Source organism: Ascidiella aspersa, chromosome 9 (genome assembly GCF_963924565.1).
Source record: "Ascidiella aspersa chromosome 9, kaAscAspe10.2, whole genome shotgun sequence".
Taxonomy (NCBI): Eukaryota; Metazoa; Chordata; class Ascidiacea; order Phlebobranchia; family Ascidiidae; genus Ascidiella; species Ascidiella aspersa.
The window spans coordinates 15,426,636-15,448,608 of NC_139455.1; the positions used below are offsets into that span (position 1 = coordinate 15,426,636).

The 21,973-nt window shown below is 38.0% G+C and overlaps 1 protein-coding gene across 1 annotated transcript; it reads left to right on the top strand.

The window, feature by feature from the left end:
• Positions 1-9,564: 9,564 nt before the first annotated feature.
• Positions 9,565-21,547, top strand: LOC146133198 (uromodulin-like). The gene is made up of 9 exons (XM_083397982.1): positions 9,565-9,645; positions 14,486-14,541; positions 14,951-15,138; positions 15,790-15,971; positions 16,249-16,379; positions 16,807-16,921; positions 19,902-20,073; positions 20,413-20,611; positions 20,894-21,547. The coding sequence occupies exons 2-9, from the start codon at positions 14,487-14,489 to the stop codon at positions 21,073-21,075; spliced, it is 1,224 nt and encodes a 407-aa protein (XP_083254108.1). The 5' UTR covers positions 9,565-9,645; position 14,486; the 3' UTR covers positions 21,076-21,547.
• The last annotated feature ends 426 nt before the right edge of the window (positions 21,548-21,973 follow it).

The window sequence follows — 21,973 nt, forward strand, 5'->3', positions numbered from 1 at the left end:
GTGCGTCATTAAAAAAAAGGTTAAATGACAAAAAAATGTTGAATGTCCATGGAGCTTTAACCTGATAACCAATTTAAAAACTCTTATTCTAATTAGACATATACAGTAGTTAGGCTTGTCTTGCTTTTAAGGTTTGGTAACACTGCGTATGCCAAAATATAACAATCTTTGTAGCAAAATGAATCAATTAAGTAGGGTAAACTGACATGCATTACATTGTCATAAACGCGGGGTCTATTCAAAATTTTTGGACGGGAGTGAGCAAAATGAAATCTAATTTGTCATTGATTAACTTTGAAATATATCTGTTGTGACACAAATGTCTGTGAAGCAAGTTTTTGGTTTAGCGACATCGCCTTTAAAGGACTTGAAACCGAGATTACAGTGGGATGCTGTTTGTTTGGACAAACCTGGCGATTAAGACTTCAATCCGATTCGTGTTACGTCATTTGGTATGGCAGAAGAACAGAATTTTAGCAGAAATCGCATTGGCGGCATTAACATTTCAGGAGAATTTTACATGGTTAGATTTAATCGAATAGGAACGCCTCTCCAAAGGTTTAACTCGATTGTTCAAATATTTATTGTTAATTGTTAGAACCTTGTTACCATTTTGCCTGTTTGTGTACAATTTTGTCAAAGCTGGAAGCATCAATAGTCTATCCTTTATAAGGTAAACCAACTTACATCGTGTATCCTGTTACAAATTATCTCGTGCAGCAGCTGTTAGGTTTATTTGTGTAAAGCCCGAGGTACGCCTCGTTCTTCCATAACAGGTAAAATCGACGATAAAAAATGAAAATTGTCGCCTCTGCACAGGTTTAATTACAGGACCTGTTGGGTCAGATCTTTCCAAGCACTCGGAAGAACCGCCAGGCCTGTAAATTACAGGGTCGTTGGCGCATTCGTTCGTTCCCAATGTTGCCTGCCACTGGCATTTAGGCAAACTCGACGATCGGCTGTCGGAAAAGCCGATTACAACCGCAAAACACCGTTCACCTTTGTGACGCAGCTCACACTGGCTTATGACGTAATTTTTAAATTGAACTACAAGCCGCATACTTTACGCTCAAATGCAAAAGTTAGAATCTTGAAGCTAACGGATGTGACTTGATGGGTTTAACGTCAATTCATTGGCAAAATATAATTTTTTTTTAAAAAGGCATGGAATATTTTTCTTGAATCCTAAGTTCGCACTTCCCAACTCTTGCTGCAGGGTATATCAAATATCATGTGGACTGTGATACTCAGCTGAAAAACAATTATAAGTTACTTTAGATAAATCGTTTTATGCAGCAAAATATAATCATGCAACAAAATATATAGCGAAACCATGGTAATAAAACAAAAGACCTTCTACTAATTTTAGTGGCTTCTTAATTTATTATAATTTATAGTAAATCGAGTGAAATGTTTTCCCCTTATTACTCCTGAATGTGGCCCTATATCTATCCGTTACCGCAACCTATGGACACTTTAATATCACATAGATCTAAAAGGCATGTCGCAATACTGGGAAATTTCGACGATTGAATGTGCTGATAAAGTTAAACTGTTTTGACAGGCAATATCATCAATAGGCCTATCTTATTTTTTAAACCGGTGCAGAATATGGTGTGCGTGTTTGTGTGTGTTTACAAGCGGTTCATACCCTTCGCAGAACAACTAACTTCACAAAAACCAAATTGGCTATGCGAAATAATGGCCACACAGATATCGGCGTTTTTGTATGTCGTGAACTACAAAATGTGAGCTTCTCGTGGAGGATCGCAGGGTTTTGTAGGACAGTTGCTTGTGTAAACTGATACTTGACGCTTATTTTTGCAAGATTTTATCAACACCCGACGACAAATACGGAACTCAGTGGTGAATATTTCATACAATTGTGACTAGCGTGACGTATCTCAACCGACGAAGCTCTTTATAATATAAAACTGTGACTGCGGTTACATTTTTAATAATTGCAATACTATTTTTTAACGCCTTGGCTGAATATAGACTATAGGCCGCTTGGTCAAATATTTTAAAAATTGGAACATAATAAACAAGGTTGTTAATCTAAACATTTGTTCTTGGGTGTTATGTGTCATAAAGGCGGTTGAGCATAACAACGCGACAATAATTGTGTCAAAAATATATGGGTTATCTTTGAAACACACTATGGGTCTACCAAACCAAAACTATAGTGTGATTTCGCCAGCACAATCCAAATAGAGTTTTGCTTTTAAACAATAAATCACATATTTTTAGATAACTATACAATTGTGCAGCAAAAGAATAGAGAAAAAACAAGGAAATATTTTGCCAGATTTTTAGACCTTAAAAATTCGTTGCCTATTTTTTAATCACAAACATCGATATGAAAAATTATTAGTTGTGCTAAAAATAGGGTACGCAACATGAAAATAGTACACTAAAAATCAAAACTTCTGGTTGACTAATACAGATTTGTGACGCACAATTTATCGTTCATATTCGGTTGCTATTTTTAGCAAGCGTGAAAGTAGAATATTTTTTACCGCAACGATGAAAAGTTTTTCTAACAGAACGCAAACAAATTTTCAGAGAGGACATTACAAAGTTACGTCATAACGGGAGGTTTAAAAGAAGTAACCTTGGGAAACCTTAGGTTCGACGTAGTGCATAAATGTCAAATGTGCAACTAAAATATAGATTTAATACACTCAAGGAGATGGCGTGATGGCCTGGTATTTTGTTCATGTTTTACCTGGGCAGCGTTTAGGCAGCAATTATTTTTTCTAGCTGTATTGTAATCCAAAGCATTGACATATATTATTTACAATTTTTCCCGAAGTTTCGAGAACTTACGTGTATAAAACGTGGCACTCGACATGGATATAAAAAAACTACCATCGTTTAGATGTAAGCACATTCAAATACTATTTACTGCTGAAATTAGCTGTTTTCTGTAGACTTAAGCACCGCCCTTTTGGAACCGCCCAGGACTAATACTTATAGTCGCTCTCAACCGGTACCTAGGTCCTACCGGGACCGAGTAAGGCATGAGACGGTAATGCTACTGTGATTATGAGTTCGTAATTACCGTGATCTGTTGCTCGCAAATGCTTATTTTGAAATAAAAGAGGGTCCGGTCAAATGTGCGTTGGCAAGAGAATAAAGCACAGAGGAGGAAGGGAAATGTGGTTGTTTGCAAAGTCGGCTAATTAGAGTTGCTGTAGTGGAGCCTAACCAATGGCAGGTTAAGAGGTAAGGCATAGGTTAACCTCTTTTCCGATTTTAATAAACGTTACTGCACATATATATTATATATATAAGTTTTTGCTTGAAACCCGCGCGTCGAAGTAAGTGTGGTCGAAAGTAGAATGACTCATGCCAAAATCTCTGGTAAATTTATGCTTTACTCAATACCTGAAACTACAAACATAGTCATAGAGTCATAGACAACCAAATGCGAAAATTAAAAGCAGCGAAAACGGAAAGTACGCTTTAACTCGTTGCCTCAGGCAAAGTCTATAACGCAAGCATTAACAGCCGCAAATAATTATGTTCAATGTCAGGTGTTTGTAAACGTTTTAGGCCGCGCCCCCCTTGACACAATATATTAAAACTCGCGCCGCCTCCGAATACTATGCTTTGGAGCCACAAAGCCCATGTGCTCACAGTGCTACTTTAATGTACAATCATCTGCATTACAAGCAGTGTTTTCATTACAATGTAAACATAGTTCAATGAAGTATGGCGTTCAAACATTAACTGTGAAATTGTGCAAAATATGTTCGATATCTCTGGCTTTCTTTGGCTAAACAATAGCTTGACAATGTAATTATGTCAATCAGCATCTATAGCACATTAGTTGGCCTTTAATATTTTGAGTCCCCGTACGAGCAACATAGCACCACCTAACATTTTTAGTTTTGGGTTAATCCGCAAAAATTGTTATTTACTACGTTACCACCACCGTTTTATAAAATCTCAACAACAACCCAGTGCCCACGGGGTGCCGAGGCATTTATCGCGATAGATCCTATTTCAGTAGTCCTGGCATCTTATATAAACCCAAGTAAAAGTAGCTCAACTGGACACAAAAGGACCAGGATTTCTGTTTGGTAGGGCCATGAAATTTTTATGAGACAATGTCAGAAAGTTGTGTCCTAACGTGAATCTTAAAAAACCTGCAATTCTGGGGCGAACTATTGGTCCTTAAAACCAGGATAGAAATGCAAATTTCAAAAACAAATTTGCGTTTATATAGCATAATGTGGCAAAAAAAACTTAGTTTGGGGAACATGGCCTACCGTCCCTAGCCTGGTTCAGACCTGGAAAACCACCAATAAGACAACACACTGCTTAGTATGTAGCATAATAGAAACTGTCGTTTCACATTCAGGACACTGTAACTGAAATATACGAAACGGGAGAAAATATTCATTTCGCTGAAGAGAATGGATTAAATGATTTAAAAAAATTAAAAAATTATTCGTTTTTACAAAACTTTAAACTGAATTTAAATTAAAAAGTGCTTTTGTTTTCAGTGGGTACCAGTTTAAGAAACCTCGCTCTAAGGTATCGATCTGCTTTTCTCTCCAAATATTGTCATATCATGGAGCATAAACTAGTTTTTTGAACAGTCTGCCATTTACTAATAAGTTTCCAGCAGTCGTGAAAATTCCCTAAGATCATAGATTTTGAAGAATCCTCGAAGTAAAGCGTTGTTCCGTTACGAAGCGTGTTATTGTTTTTACGTAGAAGCGTCACGAAAAGTCGAAGAAGTGCCGTATATCCGATTATGACGTAACTATAGAAGTATATCCGCAAGCGCTCAGCAACCCGGCGTAAGAACCTACATGATGGGCTAATCCATTAGGAATGTTACTAGGAATTTGCTCAAAGTTGTGCGTTAAAAGTTCATCCTGGAAAGCGTTACACGTTTTGTTCACTGAAAACTTCACGTTAAAATTAAATCGTTTGCTTCTACTCGTCTTTTAAAAAAGTTTAGGTTTTTCAGTTTGCGTTATGTTTTATGATTTTGTTTGCCTTATATATGCACAACGAAATACCAAATCTCATTTGAACAACGGCTGAATGAAAACATTTTAAAACGACTTCGAAAGAATTATGGCGAAAATTGGAATAAACATACATCACAATAATATTACTTGTTAATAAATTACATCAGATATATCAAAATACAGTGCAAAATTCTGTGTGGCATTTCGGCATTTCGCTTTTCTGGTTTAAATTGTTAACACATTTAATCGTAGGCATTTCAAATTGCGGGGCCTATTCTTATTTCATTGCCTCAGACAGTATGCACAGCAAAACGTCCTTGACCTTGACTTGCTTTTGTTTGCAATGCGACTGCGGTTACAGTCAACGACATTATCTATTTACGACTTAAAAGTGCTAAATAAATAACAAAATAACCTACAGCAGTATTGCCGCTTCAGTATGAACTTATGTCAACCCGTGGCATGAGAAGAGGCGACTTGGCCGCAAGTTAATAACAATTTTGCAATTGTAAAAATAATTGGACAATAGAACGCGCTTGTCTCACGATCAGTTTACTCATACAGAAACACCTCAGTCAATCTGCAAGAGCTGTATAAATGGGAACTTCCACACTTGATCATTGAACTGAAAATGGGTGCTGTGTCATCGCTTGTGGCAAGTATCGTTCAAACAAAGATTGTCTATTATTTTATCAAAAAAATTCTAAATGTGTAACGGCAAAGTTTCAGGTGAATCCTTTTAATCACTATATATGAATATGAAAAATAACGTTTTCTTTTCATACCTATCAAACCACAATGGAAACGTAAACACATAAGAGATTTATACCACATTGTAATAAAATATGTGGTTGGGTTTGTCGTCAAACATCGTAGCTCACGTCATCATTTTCATATTCACTATAAAGAAAAGATTTCTTTCCGGACCAGCAGTCATATTACAACTCTCTAACAAATTCATTTTAGAAAATTGATAATACTTCAAGTTATTACGATTCAGTTTACATCTTTAATGCAAATTTAATATCAGACTGATAAATGTGTTTAACTAATTTCAACAAATTAACGATTCAATACAAAAACACATGATCAATACGTTGGTCAAATAATTTGGCTACATATGTGCCCCCACTTATTAATGACGACTATAAGCGTTAAACACAATAAAAAAAGAACCTGCGCAGCCTAGCTTTGTGTAATTAAAATATTTTAATTTGTCACAATGTGACATAATTTAAGAACGCAAAAATGCACTGTGTGAAAAAATGGAACGATAAACCTAAAAAAATCAGAAAAACTTAAACAATCGGAATTACAGTAAAGCTAATAATCGAAGTCGGTTGGTTTAATAAAATTGCAGCCATTAAAAGACTTGTGGGCCGAAAAAATGCAATAATGCAGTAGCTTTATAGTCCAACCGTATGAACCGGCTCTTACAAATAATTGATGCCTATCCTCGGCAAATAAACGATGCCTATCAAGTCCAGTTATAAATAATAGATTGAGAAACTCATTAAATTGATCGTGGGATATTAAATTCCCATGCAGGTTCGTCCGCTGTGGTTATACATAAATCATGTGCCTAGGGGACATTGGTAACATGCAAGGTGTACGCGGTTAAGTTGTACTTCCTTAAGATGGTAAAACGCTTAAGATGTCCGCATTTTGAAAACATTTGCTGACGAACTATTTTCTAAAAGTGGTGAATCATACCTCATTTTCTGGATGACCATTTCACAATATATATGTGCTTTATCAATTGCCACGTCTGTGGAAAACGTGGTCAAACAAGCGTGTAATAAGGTATTTTCAGTGCGACCTTACCGCAAATTTAAATGTCAATTCGAGCCTGCGCAATTGCATATTTCGATTTCGTGAGGCGATAATTCCGCTCTTTCAACTTGCCGCCGATATCAGGGAGCCTAACATTTAGTGCTGGAAAACAATGGCTTGTTGCCCTTGTACGTCGCGATAAGGCGAAACTTCAAGGTCGAAAGTCAGCGGCAACCTTTTCGACAGCGAGACCTTCTGTTTTTCCATTAGCGCGATCAAATTGCACACTTCGGCCGTCGCCATTTTGGCCGACGAATCGCCTCGGGCAACGCGAGGCTGATTGTATGCAGCTCGTCCCCGAAAAAAGTGTGTGGCGGCACCGCGGGCACAGGCGACCTGCGTGTTACGTGCCGTTGCTTTGTTCGCGCTGCCGAGTGTCGTAAGTCAAGTACAAGTGCAACTGACAGCAGGGCGCGTTTGCCAAAGGTTGAGGGACCCTGTTGTAATGCGGATTGGTGTAGTGTACAGCTGCATGGCAGGTGCAAAGTAGCGTTATATGAGCACCGGGAAAGTTCGCCTACAAGTCGAACGGCGATCGCTCAACCTTCACCCGGCAGCGCAACAGGAAATGCACTATTTTGCTCTCTCCCGTCGCGTGTGCAGTTCCGGGTTTTACAGCAGCGTATAACGTGGCTCGCCACTCCAGGTCGGTTTTTCAATTATCTAATTACAAACCGAAGCAATCGCATCGATCATCATTTGGCGTACGTAAAATTATGAAAGTAAAATGTAGCTTTTATACAGGACTTATTTGGATATCTGCTTGGTAGCGTTGGTTTTGTCTAGAATATGAAGGCATTGTAAAGCAATAAAATGTCTATTAAACTGTCTGCCTAATTTACTAAAAAAAAATTTGAAACTGTTGTAACTAATATAAATCGCATTTTTGGTTTGTTGACAAAAAATATGATAAACATACAAAAAAATGAAAATTCTATGTTAAAACAACAAATACTTTGTTTGCGTTACACACTAATTATTGCTGAGCGAATCGTAAATTACGATTGACGTTTTTCATATACAAACGTACACTCGTCAAATTGCAATTACAAGCGAGCTCTTTATTTTAACAATTTGCGCTCCAAACTATTTCGTTTCGCCCTTGTGGCCGCGGGAAACACTGAATCGTCATATGTCGTATCGCCGTGTGAGAAATCTATGTTTTGTGTATTGCGTCATCAAATATGCGTGGCGATGTCTTTATCACGTCACAGGGGGCCGTTGTCCATCGTAGGGCAATCGACCCTATACACTTGCTCGCAAAGGACGTGATCAATTCCCTTTGACATTTTCGAACGGACAGGGGTCATAATCGGCGCATTGTATACGTCACAGTGTTTATAGGGGGGTCGTATGGCAACACGTCATTGTGTACAGGTTTGGACTCACATTTCGGACACGTATTTGCGAAAATCGAGTCAAGTATTATTGCAATGCATGTGCCAAGTCGGGCCAAGCGAAAAAAAAGGGGTGCGAGCCATTTCGGGTTTTAAAGGCGCCTAAGATGAACGATGTTTACCACACTATCAACCGACAGCTTTAGCAAGTGGAGCTTGCAATATTCAATGCACGTCAAGTTGCACAGTTTTTAGCTAGTAATTTTGCATTAAAAAGAGAAAACATGAAGAACATTTGTCGTCGTTATACCGACAGCAAGGAGTGATGCCGGCGAGTTTTAATTTTTTAAATAGCGTAAAGGTCGCAAGGTATAGCGGTGTTCTATGGGAACGCGCTGAACGATGCTTTCCTGCAATTATTTTTGAGTTATAGCCATTTATAAGAGCAACAGTCAAGTGTTAAAATCGATAAATTTTGTATGAAATCACTTTCGTAAATAGTTGAATTTAAGGTTTTCGCAGACCGTGTAAGCCAGCCAATTTCACTTCCACAATCGGCGGAAATATTTAGGTAAAATGAATAAATTTCACCCCATTATTCGACCGCGGTGGCGTGTAAAGGGTTTCGGTGTATTTCGCAGTGTAAACGAAGTTCAGTTTTCAACGCCATGGCTATACCCAGTACAAGAGAGCAGATACACCATTTCTAATTAGAGATATAATTTCCGCCTTTCCACATACGCCCTAGGTCTGTTTGTTGTCCCTTCTTTTCGGGACTGTAATTAATTTATATTCTAGGCGGCGATCAACCTGAACAATTACGGCCCGGCCAACGTATGTGAGGACTTTCTTCTGCCTCCGCACAGGCCACTGTGACGTCATAATTGACTGCCCCCACGTGGAATGCCGAGCGGTTTTGTGAGAAAATTAAGAAAAGTAAACAGGTTAAAAAAGGAGGGTACGGCGGTCCGAGGCTTGCGATTCTTATATGGTGCGCCGATTTTTTTCTATGCGCATTTGCATCGTGAAACATGACGGAGAGTCGCCGAACGTGACAGTCACCAGTTCAGCGTTGCAGTCGTTGTGGCAGCACAGCTTAAAATTTAATGATGTATATTATGTTAGACGCAGCAATAAATTAGAATTATCGCCTTTAGAATTATATAGCCGTCCGCAATTAGGTGCATTAAATTTATTTATGGAAGTGGCCGATGCCTTGAAGCTTATTGGACTTTATTGCAGCAAGAGTCTTTAGCTACAGGAAAAGAGTTATCGCTATTGTCTGGTTTGATTAAGCTAAAGAACCCAGTGTATTTAATTTGATCATACTTTACAAAAAGAGTTAACCTAAACTAAAAACAAAACATGTGTTTAATGAATAAAACATCCACCTTTGTTTGAACAGATTTCGTTTATAAGTGTTTATAGGCAATCTGTTATATTCTTTCATCGGGTAAATCGACGACGAAGAAAAAATCCTGCAGGTAAGCAAATTTTTTACAAATACATGACCGCTGATATAGTTTCACCTAACAAAATATAAAAGGACCTTATTTTATTTGTGTTTAACTTTTAAGTATCTTGTTAAATGTGTTTACCTCTAGCCTTTTCATCAAAAATGGTTGGTTGGTGATTCTTGAACGAAGTTTATGACTTTATGCTCATTTCAAAACAAACTCTACATTTGGTGTTATCCAATTTATAAAACGTTCCCGGTACCCTTTCGTTGTTTTGACATTGTTACTTTTCTATAGCTGAAATATTAGGATTGATTAATAAGGCAGTTATTTGTTATTGGTCAGGCACATCGCATTTAGTCACACAATTACTGTCCACAGTTTGAGAAATTTTCCAATTTTTTTGTTCACAAATGACTAAAATAACAAACAAATCTTCTCTATCAAGATAAAGTTAATGGGGCATGACGACGGTTGCGTAAAACCATAGTCGGCTATTCATTAACTTCCCACAGTTCTAGCTGGAACTATCAAAATGCAGGGATCGCCATTCTTTCTCAAAACCTTTTATAAAATTGGAAGCCAAACGCGTGTTTAACACAGTTAAATGTGATTCAATGTATCAATAGAGTAAACTGAAAAGTATAATGATAAGTTGCGAGCGCAAAATTTAAAATGTAAAAAACATTTTAAATGAAAAAACGCCCTTTTGAAGAGCATCTTATAGTTCTTACGGAACCAAGTAATTCCGTGTAACATCAATTGAACGAAAAATTGGCTGTCGGCGTGGTATACTCGGTATGCATCCCTATGGACCTGTTTGCGACCACGACGTACTGTGTCTGACCGCACAAAATAACAGATAAGTTAGGAGAAAATTACAAACACAACAGGAAAGCAGGCTCTTGTTCGTGTCAAAGTAATTAAGGTGATTAAAATTCTGGCTTAATTTACCTTATAAGGCTATGTCTAACTAAGTATTATAAGTTTACCCAGTGCAAAATTCAAGCAGAAAAACTCGAGGTACGGCTTAGGAATAAACCCGGAACACATCACTAAGTGTTGAAGAGCCCCGCTTTCGCTAAACCGCACAAACGAGGCGAATGGTGTGTTTGTTTCGTCATAATTAGGCTCTGTTAGAGCGCCGAGGCGGGTACACCTTGTAAAACACTTCACCTGGGCTCTTGGGCACGCTGATTATTTACATGTGGGTGTGCGACAATTAATCGCGAGATCAGTTGCTTGCTTTCCAATTGTCGCTCTTGTCAAATATCCTACTACATGCATATTGGTTTTGTTTCAAGTGAATGCATTTTAACGTGTGCATTACAATGGTTTTACAAATACATATTTTTAATTAAGTATGCTAATAATATATAATAAACAGGGCTTTCGCGAATCTGAGACTTAATTGTATCAAAGTTTTCTTATAATCTATTTTCTTTGCATTTTCCGGTGTATTCAGGAACGAACAATTCTGATATGTTAGAAACAAACCCCCACTACGGTATACGTAACATTTCAAAAACTTTGAAAATACTTGTGTTCGCTATGGCACGAATCCTGGCTGCAAGAAAATGATAAGTTTGACACAAACTGCCTAACGAAATTGCAGCTTTGTCGAGAGCATGGCGGTTAAAATGTTCCAAAAAATTCCAAGCAATTATTTATTCATACGCTCCGGGCAAAAGAAAGCGCCATAGGAAACAGTCGGATACTTTATTTGCTATTGAGAACCGCGGTGTTCAAGCTTTAAACATTTTGGTCGTTAAAATATAGCACATCACCTTTATAGGTAATGGATTTCAGATGATGTTACGCATATGCACAAACATTCTTCGTAAACTTTAAAATACAGCTCGATTTAATTTTTTTGTTCATTACGATTTGTAATCGCGTGTAGATTTGTCACGTTTGTTTTGATTATGCTACGCCAAAATATAATCCCCTATATAAAACAAATCTAATCATTTTTTATAAAATAGAACCACTAGAGTTTTATACAACTATATTACTGTCTCTTGTGCGAAGTATGCCCTTTTTCCATTAAAAAAGCTTTTTTATTATTTCACATTAATTTTGTTCAAATAAAGGTCATTTTGAAAGTTTCTTTAGACGCCTTGCTTTATAAGCCCACGAACATTATAACTGGCTTGAATTATTGATGTAAAATACACCAAAGCCAAGAGGACACGCAGTTCCGTGCATACAGCAGATGATAATGAAAAGTCGCTAGAAGTCCATATTCGGTCTCTTGACATTCAGCCACTGGCTTATCTCGCCACGCTTGGTACAGCCTATTATTAATACATCAGACATATCATACGTCCTAAAAATTTACTGGTAGACCTAACCAAAATATCCAGATATTTAGCAGCTGCCGCTCCTTTGCCGTGCTTGATTGCGCTGTTATTAAATAGCGAAAATTCTAAGCGGCATTAAAATTTTATGCTGCCATTTTATTTCGTGCATTTCTTGGACCAATTTAATATGTCGCGGGATTTACGATGCTTAGTCTATCCACACACCCCAAAACCGTTTATTTTTATGAATAAATTATACCAGCAATTCTAAGCTATGCATTTTTTTGCCAACAAAACATATGTGTTATAAAATCCTGATAATTATAATTACAATAATACTGGACTGATGGTAGTACGAAACTGAATTTTATATCTGAGGTTAACTTAAAAAATCCTAATAAGTCGCTAACCGCGCAAGCTCTTGCAAGTTAACGTGTTGTATGACAGTGGAACGAAACCGGTTTCTCAGTCCCCATGTGATTGCTTGATTTATTTTCATTCACATTTCAGCGATCGACCCCTGTCAGCGAACATTACAAACGGGTTGAGCTCATCACGCTACGTAATCAAAACTCCATTTGAAAGGTCAAATGACCATTAGCGTCCTCTTTGCGTTGCGATTTGATCTATGTCTTGTATATATGCCACCTTAGATTGCGACTACTTTTACAGTAAATTGCGTTCGAAAAAGATTAAGTTCTTGTGGTACGCCAAATTGTCGCGAATATTTAACACGGTATCTTGAAACAGCAAAAGCAAAATATGTATAACAAAAAGTCAACGTACAACCAACAAAAAGATTCTGTAAAACACAGGTTTCTCGTGGAAATTAGTGCCAAAAGGCAAAACGTGGGCACGGTAAAAATACATGTAACTATTTGCAAAAGACGTGTAAATGCCAACGCATGACTGTGCAATAATGTGCATCTAACGCCTATAGTTTCAAACCTGGTTCGTTTCTTAAATGTATTACAAGAAAACGTTTGACTTTGTTGATGTTTTATGGCTTGTGTGGTTGTAAACTTACACAGGCCACTTTAGCGGTGACCCGTAATCCGTTGCAACCCGCTTTCGTTTGCGAAAAGTTTTACCTTGTACAATGACATACAGTTCACGCCAAAAAATGACAAATTCTCTACTGAACGCATTTGCTAAAGATTACCATGACGTGGAAACCAACGGTGTTTCGGCTCGATCCTTACGAGTATGTATTGCCGAGGAAACATAAACAAACAGCACGAGTGGGATTTGCTTGTTCCCGCTAACACAAACAACTGAAACCGCCCTCACAAACGAGCAGTTCGCGAAAGTAAACGGGGGACTTAACAGAAGAACTCATTTCAACAAAAATCGTGTCTTTTTAAACACATCGTCGGTATTAACACTTTTTCCAAATCAATAACAGTTTATAATAAAAAAATTGGCATTTGCTAAAACGCTTATTCTACATATGGTTTGCACAGGGGTCGGCATCTCACACGGCCCGCGAAAACAAGGTAAAGGCGTATATAGTTCATGCGTTAGTAGGCCTACAATAGTGTCATGCGATAAAACTACTGAGACTATTGGTCAGTGGGTTGGTTTGTCGTCAACTACAACAGTACCAGAGTTATACCAAAGAACCTTGGCCTTTAGTTGAATAACAAGTACAAAGTTAACGCTAATGTTTCGTTAACATTGCTTTGCGTCGTCCAGTGTTACAGGATTAGCGGACGATGCACAGCGTTTAGTAGCCAGCGGCAATGGCAAGTGTGATCCGCTGTGCTATAGTATTATCCTGATTTAGCTTCGGCTATACAGCTTCGCCCATAACAACACACGGCTTCCGTGACAAGTACCACATCGTGTTCGCAAAAAGCCAAAAATATCGTCGGCCTTCGTTTTATTAACCTTGTAAAGTTAGAACAATAGGAACTACTCATTGCCACTGGTATAACCCTTCAAAACATCGCAGCACATTCACGCAGATAGAGACATATAAGGGCACCGCTTGAATTTACTCTCTCATAAAAACATTACCAAACTTATGGGAAACATAGTTTTGTTAATTGTCACACATTTTATAAAACAATTTTGTAAGTTTATATTTTGGTGAAATCTCGAAGCCACGTAATAAACCCCATTTCTGGTAACATAATATCCGGTTTTAAAAATAATTCGGACTTCCGTGAAGGCACTCCAATTTTATTAAATAAAGCCAAAAACATGAACCTTGACTACATTATTCGTAATAATGTGCCTCAAGAAGAGAAAATGTCTCTATCAACATTATCAGCAATTAATAATGCATGAGCGCCACCTAACGGTTTCAATATTTTAAGATGCACATCGGGAATGATACGAGTTTAATGAAGGGTTAATAAAAACAAAGCCAACATTTGCGACGAAACCTGTTTATATCATATAATGACATATAAATAGCAATATTTAATAGTATGCATAGCGTTGCAAGTAACATAAACTGGAAAAAATTCTTAGTAGCCGTTATCAAAAATCAGTTTTTCTGACTAAATTGTTTCATGTTCATTATATCATATTTATGATGCGTTTCTTTTGTTTTGCAGAATGAAGGCAGTTTTTGTGTTCCTGTGTCTCTATGTTTCGTCTACGATAGCGCAAGGTAATTTATTTATGGATACTGCCTTTATACACAACATTAAAATTTAATACCTGCGCCGGCTTATTCCTTATTTGCGTCGCTGGCAACAGGGGGCATACTTTGAAATTTTAATCAAGTATACATTAGTTTCTCGGGTATGAGCAAATTTAAAAGTGAAATACCGGAACATACAATAACCGCAGGTGATTTCTCGATAAAGTATTGCTATCGCTCTACAATGCCATAGTTCAACATCCATGCGTGTGGTCGTAAAATAGATGTTTCTTCTTAACACTTCTGAAAGTAAATTATAACAATACCGTTTTGGTTCAGCTGCATATATCTGCTACCAAATTTTCATTGGGTATGATGACCTAACGTCCCAATATATATGTCCAATTAATAAAAACGCATTTGTTTACCCTCATAGAAATGGTTCAGGTGGTATGCTCCCATGGAAGCATAACGGCCAAGATCAAGAAGCAGGTGGTGGCTAGCGCGGGCTACACCATGGGCCAAGTCCACCTCAACGACAAGAAGTGTGCCTTCGACCTCGAGGATGACGAGTTCTATATGAAAGTTATCAACCCGCTGTCGAGCTGTCTCACCCACCAGGAGGTCAGTATTTTCTTGTCACAACTGAAAATGACATATCTGTTTTTTGCATGGGAAAACCCAACCGTAGCCTTACAAAATATTGTTTTTTTTATTGAAGAAAGCGTGAATTATAGCATTTCAATTTTTACTACGTCGCAGCCTAAGCTTTTTGAAATACCCAACCGCCCTATTTGTTTTAAAAAAAATTCTTTAAACTTGCATTAGATCTAAATTAACAACATTTCATTCTTATGAATTTAAATACTATATACCGAGAAATAAAATTTAAAAATTAAGTATTGTGGAGAAAAGAGTCCTGTCGGTTACTATACTATAGCGCTCTCTAGCGGTTAAATGAAAACCTTACCTATTTAACCGCTAGATGACTCATTGAAATGAATGGGAAAACGTTTCTTCTTTAACCGCTAGAGAGCGCTGTAGATTCGAAACCAACTGGTACGTATGCGACATTAACAAATTCACAACTTATGTTTAATATTTTAATATGTTCTGAAATACCATGCAAGGTATACAAATATCAGGAATATATTAACGATTTTTTTTTTTTTTTTATTTTTATTTTTTTAGTCTTTTACTCCGAATATTTTTTGGATGAACACGAATACAACGATAAATAATGGTAAGTTTCGAATTAAACCTTTGTGACTTCAGACAAACGAAACCCACGTTTGGTACACCAACTCGATCTCGACAGTCGAAACTGGACCCACTTACCCCTATGGGGTCGTCGTTGGACCGTCTTCCAACCCAAAAGTGTTGAGTGCCAAGATTACCTGCACCTTTCGCATAGACCTAAACGTCAGCACGATGTTCATTCCCAATATCACGATCATGTGAGTCGAAGAAGCTACAAGAATAACATATTCACGCTTGTCAAAGATCAACTAACAACCCGTTGATGAATTATTATGTGTTTTTAAACCGGCGAGACAATCTTTTTGAAACGTCCTAAATAGTAAACTCTCATAAAAGACAATGTGCTCAGCCATAGTTCTTACAGAATACACTTTAGTTGTATAATTAATGACTTAACGATCTAAAACATCGATTAAACTGTCTGAGTTCGGTAACCTCTTCAACATCATAACCGGTGATTTTTTTTATTTTCAGTCCGATTCCAATCCCAGATGCCTTCGGAGTAGGGGAATTCCAAGCGTCCATGTCGCTTTACACCGACGCTTCTTACAGCACTCCTTACACAGAACCCCCGACCCTAGAGGCAGACCAGACGCTTTTTGTTGGTACGAATTAATAAAGCCGCTAGATGACGTTACCGAGCAAAATTAAAATTTCAATTTAATGTTACAGCTGCAAATACAAATAAATCATAAGGCTCGCATATAACTTTATTCATTATTCTAACTAATACATAGACGCAAACATATAGTTCTAATTAGAGATTGTATTTACAAACATTTGTATCCTGGTTAACATTCGAATTAAGGAACTGACGATGCCAGGATAGGCGAATAAATATTACTTTTAAAAAAATGTCTGATCCTGATTTTACTCTGGTTTTTAAACTTTGAGTTTTATTGTTTATCCTGGTTAATGCAGTTGGCTTTAGTATAGCAGAATTAATTTACAAATAAAGCGGGTTGTGAGCAATTGAGCACCCTGCGACTTGGTGCTGTTAACAGCATTTTAATTAAATATTTTGTTTTGCAGGAGTTTCGCTGCTTGGTGATGTTAGCGAAGACATATACTTGCTTATCCAAGAGTGCTGGGGTACCGTCTCCGCCGACCCAGAGGACACTCCCCAATACCCCCTGATTAGCGATGGGTGAGTAAAATAATCAATTACCCCAGGAGTCATTTTTGTTAATTTTTGCATAAATATATAAGGCGATTATTGTTGAATAATGTTTTAGTCGTTATTTGGTGAAAAAAAAATAACTTAATTTTTAGACAAGTGCAAAATAGACAAACAATTATTTTAAAAAAACGACTGAAAAAATTTAACACTCACTTATCCTATAGGGTTAACATAGTTCCTATCGTAAAACCTCCTGTTCAAAATAAAATGATTAGTCTTCTAAAGATGTCCCAAATATCACCCTCTTTTCCATTTTTTTTTCATTTTAGCAAAATTATGTATATCGAATGCGTTATCAATGCTTAAAAAAATTAGAAAAAAAACACCAAATATAATTGTGAATCTGTCTGTTACTTTTACCCGTTATGCGTAGAATAATCAAAAAAAGAGGTGATAATTTTTTCAAAAGCAAAACTCCATTTGTATAATCTTTTTGTTCTCTTTTTGGGCGAAATTGTTTTCTTTTTGGGCGATGAAAATAGGTTATGCCTAACTAATCCTTGTTTCGGCTGTTCATTTGAGGCCAATCATAAGTCAATCATACACAAAGTTTTGCTCACAGATTGGCCGTGTAGAATATAATCATTGTGGTAGAGTAGAAATCGTTCATTCGCCAGCTTCTTTCCCACACTTTACAAGTTATAAAGATTACGTGGCAGACTAGTGATTTGGCAAAGGCCTTGGGCGGTGTCAACCGAAATAATCGCCTATGTCAGTGACGCGCGCCCTGAACGAGAATGACTTTTGAATTTTCGATTCATGTGAATTCATTTGACATGGTTCAACTTAAGCGGTCATTTGAATACGCTTTACTTAATATTAAAACCCATTGTAATTGGAGTTTTATGAAGCATTTAAAAGTTATGATATAAATATTTTGTTCTATATACTCTTTTGTTTCAAACATTCGCCTTCTTAGCATTTTCATGTCGCGTTTAACATAATGTTTTATTACCACTACTGCCTTTCCACTTAAAACAAAACCTTAGGAAACCTATTTTTTTGCAGAAGTTTTAAAACGACTAAACGAAAATATCTTTTGAAAAACAAAGTTCGTCCTTTGCAATCGAATTGGGTTATTCATTTTGTAAACGTTAAAATAGAACATTTAAGTTTAAACGGGTATTCATTCACCGCAAAAGAACGCTTGATATACCGCGCTATGTTATTAATAATGACAAGTCCGAGCAATTTGGCGCTTTTTTAAACGACGCACTTGCCGTATACTCCGAGTTGGTCGGTTATTAAAATCTCGTCCGGAGCTCTTATTTCTCGATTGGAAGGCCGAATTTGAAAGATGCAATTTTCGTCCCGAGCCAATTTCTGTCGCCCGGGGCCCTTCGTGACGCGATCAAAGCGATTTTAGTCCAGTTATTCCTTAGCGCAACCTTTATATCAATTTCCCTTCTAGTTCACATTTTTCGACCGCTGTTACTTGTAAAAATAGTTTTTGTAAATTGTTCACAAATAACTTTAACAAATATAATTGATTAAGGTAGCACTATGTAGAAAATTCATAAGTTTATAGTAACTGACAAAGTAGTGAAACCTCCGTTTACCCAATATTGTTATGGATAAATGCACTGACATTTTTTCGCGCAACCTTTGGCAAATTTTGAATCTTGTTTAATTTGCTATAACAGACGAACAAACTTTTACATCGCGGTGCTTTTATCTAGGCACAGTTTTTGCAGTAGGCCTAACGCCTTAAGATATTTGAACCGCGACATGTCGCAGTTCAGTGGAGAAAATGTCATAATTCTTCTGTTCTTTTCTCGGAAATTTTGGTTAAGCTTGTGCATTGTTTTCTTGAAAAGGAAATTTACACTTGCAGTACGCGGCAAACTATTTTCGCTCGCATTTAAGATCAAAACTTGTATACAATTAACTTATGTCAAAACCATAAAAATGTGTTCAGGAGTACAAAAACTGTCTTGTTTCGCTAAAGTTTGTATCAGCTTATAAAAACTTTGTTTTTTACGCTTACAGATAAATATACGTGATCTTGTTTAACAATCCTATTTTGGTGTACAAGCGCTTGTTTTGAATTCCAGCTGCAATTTTATTTGCAAATATATGTATTACCACTTGGCTGCATCTTCTATAAAGACAATTGTGTATTTTTAGTATTTTTTAGTATTAATTACCAAATTTAAGTGGATTGTTTTCCACGCTGACTCAGATAAGCCGGCTTATTGATTGTTGTGTTCAAACCCGTTAAGAAAACAAATACTAACGCGAAGGGTTACGAAATATTGTGAAAACATGCTACAAAAGAGAATTAGAAACGTTGTCTGTGTCGACGTGTTATTATGGGGCAGACACGCAATAATTAAAACAATCTCTAAGGCGGGTTGTTGTTGACCAGAGTAACTATACAGATCGTCTATAGCGGGCTTCTTGTGGCATTCGTGTCGCACCCCGCGGCTATCACTTGTGGTCAGGAAAGTGCACGGCTTTGGCCCGCGGCGTTCGAAGACCGAGCAATTTTTCTCCGGGCTTGCGAATTTCTTTGTTTGCCTAAGCAGTTATAATTACGAGGTGGCGTCACGATAATTGCGAGATTGGTGAATTTTTCGTGATCGCCCTGCGCACCCGGGCCAACGCCTTTCTTCCTTGCTCTCGCGCGAGCCAAAAAGAGAAAAAGGCGCGCGGAGTGAAAACCCGCGGCGCGAGAGCAGGAGCCACAGCAAGCAACGTGGCAACTCGTTAGTAGCGTTTGTGCTGGCATAAAGTTGGCAGTTGGTGTATCCTTGCGCTGGAAGAGGTTGCAGGAATAGAATTTTTCGAAGGTATATATACGTATATTTACGGTTTGCGGTATTTGCCGACTTTAAATGAAAGAAGTTAAAGATACAATCGCGTTAGTTTTTAAATTTAATTGAAACTAAATGTGGTGTTTATGCCGTATTAAAAAAAAAATAACCGGCTCCGTGTTGTTTTGCAGATGTTCTGTCTCTACAGCTGCCGACGGAGCAGTGAAAGTTACCCGTAACGGAAACTCGCACCAGGGTCTATGGAACAGCCCCGTCTTTAAGTTTGTCGGCGGCGCCGAGGACTTCACAAACGTTTGGCTTCACTGCGACTTGCAAGTGTGCATCAACAAGCAATGCGAACCGGTGGGTGCTCATTGTGTTAAGTTAATGCGTGTAAAAGTAATCTGCGACATGCTCGTGTTGAGGCCGAGCCAGCGTGCTGTTAATTCGTGAAAGTTTCCGGGTAGTGTCATAAGTGCAATACCGGATTTGTTTGCGTAACGATTGCAATTCGTGTTCAGAACGATTGGCTACCGCATTTTTTACTAGAATTCTCTCGTTCCTTTAAATTTGTTCATCTGTCAAATTTAATGGAATAGTTTAGGGCGTAGTCGTGTGTCGTACACGCCGCCGGCGAATTAACGTTCGTGAGTGTTAAGCCAACGGCACTCCCTAATAACAATCTGGTTCACTTGGTTCCAGACCTGTGCTGCCAGACGTAAGCGTCGCGATGTTGGGCAAGAGACCAAGAAGGTCTACGGACCGGAGGACTTCAACCGAAAGAACGTCATCACCCTAGGACCGGTCAAACGCCTGACCATCGAAACTGTGCCGGACGATCAGATCAAAGTCACATATGTCGAAGAAGATGTTGATCTCTACAGGAACGCCAAACACCAAGGTAGGATGCGACTAACTTCAGGTATTCTTTCGTAAAATCGGTTGCTACTAATCCGCGCCCCACCGCGTTTGCCACCGGCAATGTCTCCAGCATTTTCTATATCCTTTGTTGAAGAATTGCAGGTGGTAGGTGCTGCGGGGTACCTTCGTCAAACCGGAAAATGAAAGTTTTTTGTAAATTAGACCCAACTAAATAGTTGTACTAGTCTTAGCTGTATTTACGTGTGCCAAATAGCAAGCATACACATGTTAAAAGTTTCTAAACTCCCCTTCCATTTTCTAGCCGCCCCGAATGACCGATCGATGTGGAACCCGACCGTGATTGCGGTCGTTGCCGTGATGGGATCACTCGCTTTCATATGCATCATCATGGCTATCTTTGTAATCGCCTACCGGAGTCGTAGCCATTCCTCCCATAGTGGCGTCTCCCTTTCAGGGATCGGAAACAAGGGCTTTGTAGCATAAATCGCCGGGCGTTGTCTTTAACATTGCTTTTTTATTATTCATTTCCACCAGCGCTGTCTGTACTCGTTTGCCGTTTACGGAGACACAATGTTGTAACTTTTCGTTGCCCTTTTGTTGCATATTATAACAAAACTTTCCAAGCACATTACGTGGCAAAGCAAAGCGACCACGCCCTTAGCGCTCATCCGTTGTAAATTCCGCACACCTGCCCTACTTCGTCATAGCGTTTCGCCTTTGCGCTCTGTTCTGCAACGTCACTTCGTTAATGTATATGGGAGTCTTTTTAATATGCGCAACTATTCATCTAGGCGTAATAGTGTTCTTTCATGAACGTCTGGTAACCTTTTCATGTCACGCACAACTTACACATATTCCCGCTCATATGTTTTCGCTCTCCCCAACTTTTATGTTGTATCGATGACGAAAATAAAGTTTGCAAACCGCTTGCAAAACACCAGTTTATTTTATTTTGCTTCGTATCTTTTAAAACCACTACCAGAGACTATAACTTAATACAACATTCGGAACACGTAACTTAAACGAAAACCAGAAGTCTCTTGAATAGAGGAACTTTTAGATTGTAGTGCTAACCAAGATCCGTATGCTAATTGGAATTTATAACCTCATTACATGGAATTATGAACTTTGTAAAAGAGTAGAAAAGTCCGTGGTATTAACATATTTGTTAATACATTTTTTTTAAACCATACTTTCAGGGTTAGCCAACATATTTATACATTCGGTAGACTTTAAGCGATCGGTAAAAGTTAATATCCATAAAATGGGCTTAGACACACGCAAGAGTGCCAACCTAGAGCGGATCGGAATGTGGTATACGCCCGGGGCTACAACAAGCGGCAGTCTTAATCACGGGTTCGCGCCGACGCGTCCGTACCTA